This window comes from Nothoprocta perdicaria, unplaced genomic scaffold (assembly GCF_003342845.1).
Source record: "Nothoprocta perdicaria isolate Ctin4 unplaced genomic scaffold, notPer1 scaffold_17, whole genome shotgun sequence".
Classification (NCBI taxonomy): Eukaryota; Metazoa; Chordata; class Aves; order Tinamiformes; family Tinamidae; genus Nothoprocta; species Nothoprocta perdicaria.
In genome coordinates, this window is record NW_020454871.1 from 437,148 (window position 1) to 446,060 (window position 8,913).

Below are 8,913 nucleotides of genomic sequence, written 5' to 3' on the forward strand. Positions count from 1 at the left end.
GGCGTCCGGGGGGGCGCGGGGCGCTGCGATCGAGGCCACGGCGCTGCCTGCTCCTGCAGGCGCAGAGCCGCGGGCGCCTCCGCAGAGCTCCCTGGAGGCCGGAGGTGCCGCAGGGCAGGGCCCCAGAACCAGAGAACCGTTATAACATGAGAGAATCCTGGTTGGAAAAGACCTTCATTACCATCGAGTCTGCCCGTAGACCCTTCGACACCCTGCCTGCTAAACCACGTCCCCCAGTGCCTCATCTCCACGTTTCCTAAACACTGCTGGGGACAGGGACTCCACTGCTTGCTTCCCTGGGCAGCCTGTCCCAACCTTTAACCACTCCTTCTGTGCAGAAATCCTTCCTAACATCCACCCCGAGCCTCTCCTCGCWCAGCCTGAGGCCATTTCCTCTTGTCCCGTTTTGGGTAGTTTCCCTGGAGAAGAGACCGACCCCAGGTCCCTGCAGCCTCCTTTCGGGTCGCTGTGGAGAGGGCTGAGGTCTCCCCCAGGCTCCTCTTGGCCCGCCTGGCTCCCGGCAGCTCCCGCAGGCGCTGGGCGCCAGGKCTGAGCCGCAGCCCCGTCGCAGCCTCGCTGCCCTTGTCTGCACACGCAGCGCGTGGGGCAGCTCCGCGGCGCGGGGCAGAGCTGCTCGCCCTGCTGCTCCTGCCCCGCSGCCCTGCGCGCCCCGCGGGCTCTGTCCTGCCGCTGCCCGCAGAGCGGGCTGTGCGTTCGCCTGCGCTCACGGGCTCTGGTGGCCTCGAGCTGCTCCACAGCACATGTGTGTGGAGCCACAGAGCTGGGAGCCTGCTGTGCAGGCAGCGGCGTTAGAGTCCACTCTACGTGTGGGCATCTCCTGCAGGTTTGGGACAACATTTGTCGTTCTGGAGCACAGCAGGGAAATGGTCTGTGTTTGAGGAAGGCCCCTTTGGAAAAGGAGCTCTTTTCTTCACCTGTCCCCTGTGTTTCTTGTGCAGGTGGGCAGTGGGCATGGATCTGGATCTGGATGGTATTTCCTCAGTGTCGTCTCTGCAGTCCCTTGCCAAGCTGCTTGGTGATCCTCCAAAAGATGATGAGGATGATGACGATGAGTGTGGGGTGAGTCTTCTGCAAGAAAAATTGCTTCTTCTATGTGTCCTACCATAATCTCAGCTCCTTAACTACGCAGCATTTGGCGTTTCCCAGTGTGGACAGAACTGGGCACTGCAGTGCCATAGGCACGTGGAGCTGGTAAATCCTCATTCCAAGATGAATGATTGTCTTTCCATTATTCCAGTTCATCTCAGCACTAAATGAAATCCACAGCATCTAGAAGATGTCCTTTGTTTCCACAATGCCCTAGTGCTGTACATTGTATACGGATATGTCTGCAGGGAGCAATGTCTGCGTCTGTGAGGCCCAGGAGGAAACACAGGCGCCAACAATCACAGTGCACAAGGCCACAAGGAATGTTCCAGATTCCTCGAAAAGCCTCTTAGGATTTGAATGAGTCTTGTTATGGCCCTGCTAACAAAAATGGCACATGTCTCATTTCCCCTGAGCTTTCCTTGCTGTASATGGTCCACGTGGTCCTTCACATTTTAACTGCCCTTCAGCACTTTTATSTTTGCTTTTAAAGCTAGTGTTGTTGCTGTACATCTTTGCAGTAAACATCCACATTTTAAAGGAACTTGTTTACATCTTATTAATAAAAATGAATAACACTTCAGAGATGGAGATGAAAAATTGCCACAAGTGATGTCAATTAAGCCTGAGTCAATCTTCTGGGCAATTTGAAATCTTCATTTTGATTTAACRGAATGTTCTGTGCATATAAGGCATAACTATCACGGCAAAACATCTTCAAATATATAGAAATGCCTCATGTTGGCCTATTAGCACTAAATTGATTCATAATTAGATTAAAATGTTGTTGCCTCAAATGATCTTTAGTGTTAATAGGAATCCAAATGCTGTGATGAGATTTGCATGTAGCACCCCAGGCTTATTGCGGTGTTTTAATGGCAGGCAAAGCAAGACTGTTCTGTCAAAATGCCATGGAAACTAACACTCAAAAAATAGTGCATGTGTCTCTGAGACCATTCATTGGAGGTCTGTTTAAACCCAGTGTATGAAGATCACTCTGCTGAGTGAGAGTGAGGAAGAGAGCACGATCCATAGTTCAGTTATGAAATGTATCAAGTGGAGAATATTTGTGGATTCCATCACTGATTTGATTGACCCTGATAATATTGTTGCTGGATGTTACTGTTATTGATCTAGGCCCTGTAAAAAATTGTTTGTTTTTGTTGCAGCCACACAGCTCTGTTAGTGCCATGGGTCCTGGGAATATCGGACCAGTAAAGAAAGAGACTGCTGGTAAGTAGGGCTGTTCGTACAGTTCAACATTCCGTCACACATTGGGAAAATAAACAGCCATCCTGGGAGTTCCTGCTGACACAACTGGCTGCAGGAGTTGAATGGTCGCTGGCCTTTGACTTGAGAGGAAAGTAGCACTGCTATTTTTATAATTACACAGTGAAACATGTCCTGAAACACATCTATGAAGGGCAGTTTCATGAGGTAGAAATCTCAAGCGGAGAAGATGCACAGGGTACATAACACAGTCCGATCCTGAGCTGAGGGGAACCACAGCTGAGCAGCGCAAAGCTCTGTGTAAGAACTGCCATGGAATTGTTAGTGCTTCCTCGGGGCAGACAGGGACAATGGGCTTTGAAATACTCCTCTGAAAAGATCTTCACCAACTAAACTGTGGACCTGAATTCATCCATCTCAGGAAGATGAAAAGCCACTAAGTGCACCATGGGGCAGACATGCCACATGCCCCTCAAAAGTCTCATAAACCTATTTATACAAAATACTGGTAGAAAAATAACTACTACTAATTTCTTTGCCAGGAAACCCAGGGCAATTAAGGTGCTTCATCTGGCTCCACGTGTTCTGGCCACATGTAGAAAGACAGACTTTCAAACAAGAAGATCCAAAACCTTGAGAGCTCATAAATTTGTTTCTGCACCTTGGATTGTATCTGTGAAGGAAAGAAACCCAAATACAGTTTTAGCAAAGTTGATATAATATCCTTRCTGGAGTTAATACTGTCACATATTGGCCATATATGAGCTATAAGAAAGATCACCAGGAAGGACTAGGATGAGCACAACAAACTGTAGCAAATAAAATGGACTGGTCTTGCTTGGAAATCCAAAAATAATCAGAGAYCTGACTATAAAAACCTTCAAGTTGAGGACTTAGCAGGTGAATAAAAAATACACCTTTTTTCCATGTTAGAGAGACATAAACCATGCTATTTTGTCAAGGAGCTGTCAGTGAACAACGTTCATGAGTCTTCAGTACCTTGTCTGATAGTTAATGAGTAGTTAATGGTAAGAAGTGGATTTATATGAGCAGAAGAGATCCTATTGTGAACATCTCTGCTCACTTAAAATCTCCCACCAGAGGGCTTGAGAAAAGATATACATTTCAGGTACTTTAACATTACCCATTTTTAATGCTATATATTTTAGGCCTGAAAGCAGGATTTCCTTTACAGAGAGGTTGAATAACGGAGATTTAAGGGAACAGAAGTGAAAATATCCTCCATTTCCCAATTCTCATTCATATGGTATTCATATAATGCATCTTTGTATCAAAATTATAGCCTAGAAAAACATGTGTTCTCAAAAAACCTTCTAAAAKATGAGAGTTTCATTTCTTATCACCAGTTGCAGGTCCTGCTCAAGTGAAATCTGAAAACAGTAAAACTATTTGGAGTGCAGAAGAGGTCCCGGAAGGATCAGAATATGAGGACACTTGGGATCCTCGGGAGCAGCCAGAGTAAGTGCCCGCRCGGCAGCGCAGAGGTCGAGGGCGGTTGCTGAACAGCAGCCCGTGGGTTGCACTGCAGTGCAGCCATGGGCAGAGCTGGCAGCAGCGTGCCCAGGGAGCCAGCACTGAGGGCTGCCTTGGCAGCAGCACCCGGGGCACAGCGGGTTCGCAGTCACCTATATCTCTTACATAGGCACATGCCCACTGGAGACCTGGAGGAAACTTTTGCCATGCACTTCTTTTGCAATAGTATAGAGAATGACTCCATTTACTGTATTCAGTTTACTAGGAGTAGTATCTAAATATGATATTTAGTTCTATTTCCTCATTTGTTAAATCTCAAAGCGTAGGAGAACATGGTTTCAGATTTTGCAGCTTTCAGAATTAGACAAATTAATTGATTTSAATGACAGGACAGAACAGAGTCAGAGATGCAGTTGTTCTTTTCCCAAGATACTGTGTTGGGTGACAGTCAATAATTACCATATTCACCTGCCAAGGCTCCTTAGTGAGGTAGAGGAGGTAAAAGGAATACCTTGGAGGGTACTGTGAGTGTTCTACGTGTTTTACAGACAAGTGTAAATAAAGGATAAAACAAAATACAAAAGCTCATGCAGATGGACTGAAGGCTTGAAGGGATGACTGGCCAGGGGGAGAGAATGTTGAGCATTGATATAAGGGTTTATGGTCAGTCCTGTGGGAAATGCAGCCTCCTTTGGTGTCCTGCCCTTTCTCCAGGGTGGTGTGAAGCAACTAAGGCTCCTCTCTGCCCTCAGGTATGAGATTCTGTTCAAGCAGCGGGTGGGAACAGAGGACATGTTCCTCGGGATGAGCAGGAAGGACGCGTCCACAGCCTGCTGCGAGGACATGGTGGTAAGTGGAGCCCGGCCCCTCTGGAGCCGGCCCTGTCGCCGCCTCCTCTGCGTCCTTCCCGCTTCCCAGAGCGTGGAACCGAAGCCTCGCGCAGCACTGCAGCTTTGGGCCTCCTGAGGCATTTTCTGGTATCTCTGCAGACACTTCACAGAGTCACGGAGTCAAGTTACAGGGATCGSATCTTTTCCCATCCATTATGTGACSCGGGACTTTGCTGCTTCCTGAAGCTCAGGAGAGACACAGCTGCTCTCTGCGTTTTSTAGCTGCAGCAAGCTGCCAAGAAACAGGCTTTGGGGAGGACGGAAATACCTGTCCAATCTATTATCAGTTCAAGATTTTGTAGAAAATAAGGTGTCGATGCATAACAGCTACTGAACACCATAATTAGCACATTCTCTAATGCAGAGAGCCTGTCCAGAATATTCCTCTTCGACACGAGCATCAAAATGATTATGAAGATATGACAGTTTTTATGGTTTGTAGGGTTGACRGCTAATCTCAGCTTTACTCTGCTTCTTATTTCAGATTAAAATCAAACTTCCAGAGACAAAGTTCTCAGACATCACTTTAGATCTCCAGGATAARGTCCTTGACCTTCGAACCCCCCAAAAGTAAGAGAATTGCAATTGGCAAAGGTGTAGTTAATAACTTATTTAACTGGGAGTTTAATCAAGCCTTCAATAACACACTATGTGGAAAGCAAATGTAAAGATGCAGATCAACGTATTAACTGCACAGGACAAAGAAATACAGATTTAAAAGAAATACTATAGTAAATTCTTAGGCTTATAGTGTGCTAGATCTAAACCCTTTGATACCAGTCTAGKAAGAATAGCCTTAGAACAGTATTTGAAACCGTTTCCTGAAGCAGGAACCCTCAGAGGCCTAAAATGTGACTGCAGCCTTGAAGAACTCCTTGGGAATTTGTTTTCTAGATGTTACTTTATGCACAAATGAAGATAAAACTGGGCAGTTTAGAGGTTAAGAGTGGAACTGCATCTRTGCCTGGTTATGCACACAGAGGGACGGCCTTATTGCCAGGTTGCCCTAAAGAGGTTTCCCTTGGGTTGTTGCATTTAATAGGATGGCTTCATAACTACAACAAAGACAGCAAAGAGCTGGCTGACGTGCTCTAAGACTCCCTGGGATTCTCACAGGCTTCTTCCATATTTCCCARTGTGGAATGGTTAAAAATCTGTTACAGAACACAGAGTTAGCAAAAGAGGCAGCTTTATGCAGTACTGCAGATGTGGGAAAAACTCCTTTTTCCTTTGCAATTCTACTTCTGGTGACTTCTAAACCTTCTAACTAGGCTGCACCAGTTACTTTCTTTATTTACTAGGGAAGAGAAGCTCTTAAAGACACGTGTTGAGGCCCTAGGCATTACTGAGATTTTTCAGCTGCCTACATAGCACCTCCCCGCAGCTCCTCCATCCTCTTCATTGATGGTGCAGGGTCACACAGGAGCAACAACCGTGSGGAGAACCCACAGTCCGTCGCTGGACCTTGTGTCACAGCTGCAACCAAGSGAAGAGCAGAGCTGGAAACATGGCAGGGCCTTGGGGGCTGCAGGTCCCCAGCCTGTCCTGAGTGGGAAAATAGGCTGAATTCCGGTTTCCTGGTATCCTGGGATAGGGGGGCTGCTGGAGTAAGTTGTGGTCCCTTTTCAGTTGCTCACCCAGGCTGAGGCACCCAAACCCACTGTGTCCTGTTTGACAGGAAGCTGTTGCTGCACCTTCCCCACCCAGTGGACAGCAGGAATGGAAAAGCTCATTTTCACTCTGAAGAGGAGATCTTGGAAGTCACCTTGAGGATGACAAGGGAGCTTGACTTCATCAACTTTGCCTAACGCATAAAGAAGTTGGAAAAAAATTCAAAAAGGATCCCTGTCCATTTGAAATCTTCTCAAGTGCCAGTCATCAAATAGTAGATTGTTCCCCTTGAACAGTCCAGGAGGAGAAGTGCTCCAGCAGTGCTGGAGAAATTAAATGAGTTAGGAGGGAAAAACGAGAAAGGAAAGGACATATTTAAAACACCTAGAGAACCTGCCAGCTGGGGCTGCCCAGCCCTGGCTGCTCTGGTTAACATTGCATTGAGCTTCCTGCAGGGTGGCACAAGGTGAGGAGCAGCACAGGGAGGCTCTGGCCCCACACTGGTGCTTTGAAGCTGTGAGAGCCCAACCTGACTTCCATTTAGAGAAGCTGAGATCCAGGCGAGTCCRGAATTCACTCCTAGCTCTTTCTACATGAGTGTCTGTAAGCTTTTCAGTTTATTTTCACATCTGAGGCTCACTGACAGTGGCAGAAGACGACGCCCTGCTAGACTGTAGAGCAGCTTAGCTCTTTTGAATAATTTTTGGCAATATGTGGTCCAGCGTCATCTATTCACCTGCTCTCCAGCTGCTCTTCTGATCTTCCTTAAGAAAAGTGTGTTTTAATAAACAGTTCCAGGTAGCTTCAACTCTGCCTTCTTTGTATTTATTGTATTCTGACTTTCTAGAGGTTACATAAGAGGAATTTTGAATAACAAAGGTTCGTTTTCTTGAAGGACTGAAACAATTCATTTCTCTAATTTATAAGAAGTATATGGAGATTTTTAGGGCAGTGTATTTTCCAATTCTATTTGGCGAATTTCCTCTCACAAGGTGGCAGAGCAGCAACACAGCTCATCACATTCAGATTTTCTTTCCCCCCAAAATACCCAGTTTCAGAGCACCTGCAAATCCCTGACTCAGTATCTAGTGTCAGGGGTGTTTCTTCTATTTGTCAACTTCTCAGTTTGTCTCTATTTAACTTTTTCAACAGCTCTTTCTAAACTGTATGCATCCAGACACGCAAGCGCATTTAGAAACCAATACTTGACAGTTGAGGAGCGTGAGACTATTGCCGCGAGCTGCCCCACGCGCTGCGTGTGCAGACAAGGGCAGCGAGGCTGCGACGGGGCTGCGGCTCAGACCTGGCGCCCRGCGCCTGCGGGAGCTGCCGGGAGCCAGGCKGGCCAAGAGGAGCCTGGGGGAGACCTCAGCCCTCTCCACAGCGACCCGAAAGGAGGCTGCAGGGACCTGGGGTCGGTCTCTTCTCCAGGGTAACTACCCAAAATGGGACAAGAGGAAATGGCCAAAGTATCCAGTTTCAGAGCACCTGCAAATCTCCGACTTTATATCTAGTGTCAGGGGTTATTTCTTCTATTTGTCCACTTATCAGTTTGTCTCAATTTACCTTTTTCAACCGCCCGTTCTATATTGCATCCACAGAACCACAGAATGGTCAAGTTTGGAAGGGACCTCTAGAGATCATCTAGTCCAGCCCTCCTGCTCAAGCAGCAACACCTACAGCATGTGGCACAGGGCGGCATCCAGGCGCGTTTTGAAGACCTCCAGAGCAGGAGCCTCCGCAGCCTCCCTGGGCAGCCTGGGCCAGGGCTCTGGCACCCTCACAGGAAGGAAGTTCTTCCTCACATGCAGATGGAGCTGCCTGGGGTTCAATTTGTACCCATTGCCCCTTGTCCTGTCACTGGCCACCACTGAGAAGAGCTTGGCCCCTCCCTCCCTGCGTTCCCCCTTCATGAACTTATTAATCAGTCCCCTCTCAGCCTTCTCTTCTCCGAGCTAACCAGGCCCAACTCACTCAGTCTCTCCTCATACAAGAGAAGTTCCAGCCCCTTCATCACCTTTGTCGCTCTCCGCCGGCCCCTCTCCAGAAGCTCCATGTCCCTCTTATACCGGGGAGCCCAGAACTGCACCCAGTTTCCATCCAAACACGCAAGCACATTTAGAAACCAATACTTGACAGTTGAGGAGTGTGAGACTATTTATTTCTATGGAAGGTTCCCCTGTGCAAGGGAACAGCCGATCCCGTAGGCGGCCGGTTGACGGTTCTGGGATCTTGGTCTGAGCTCGGCCGTCGGCAGCGCCGGTCCCGGCGTGTTAACGCTCCCAGGAATGGGGCGTGCGGCCCTCGTGCGGGGCAGGAGCGGCCGGGCGAGGCCGGGCCCAAGGGTGCCTGGCGAGCGGCGCCCGCGCTGCACCCGGCCCTGCGGCTGCGGCTGCTGCTCGAGGCTGCGGGCGAGGGAGCCCCGCGAGGCGCTGCCGGCGCTCAGCCCGCAAGCCCGGGCTCCTCTGGCTCGCCAGTGCCCAGGTGCCCCATGCGGCGGGGCCAGCCCCACGGGCAGGGGCCGCGCGGGCGGGCGGGCAGCAGGACCGGCCGTCCCTGCTGCTGCCACCGGCTCCTCGCG

General features: G+C 48.9%; 1 protein-coding gene across 2 annotated transcripts; it reads left to right on the top strand.

The window, feature by feature from the left end:
* Positions 1-829: 829 nt before the first annotated feature.
* On the top strand, positions 830-7,094 carry PIH1D3 (PIH1 domain containing 3). 2 transcript variants are annotated; one of them, XM_026035981.1, is made up of 6 exons: positions 830-1,080; positions 2,277-2,340; positions 3,705-3,816; positions 4,584-4,680; positions 5,206-5,291; positions 6,400-7,094. In XM_026035981.1, exons 1-6 carry the CDS (start codon positions 973-975, stop codon positions 6,527-6,529), a joined length of 597 nt encoding a protein of 198 aa, XP_025891766.1. In that variant the 5' UTR covers positions 830-972; the 3' UTR covers positions 6,530-7,094. The 2 variants fall into 2 exon arrangements, with proteins under 2 accessions (XP_025891766.1, XP_025891767.1); XM_026035982.1 differs by lacking the exon at positions 6,400-7,094 and adding an exon at positions 6,023-6,133.
* Positions 7,095-8,913: the final 1,819 nt, after the last annotated feature.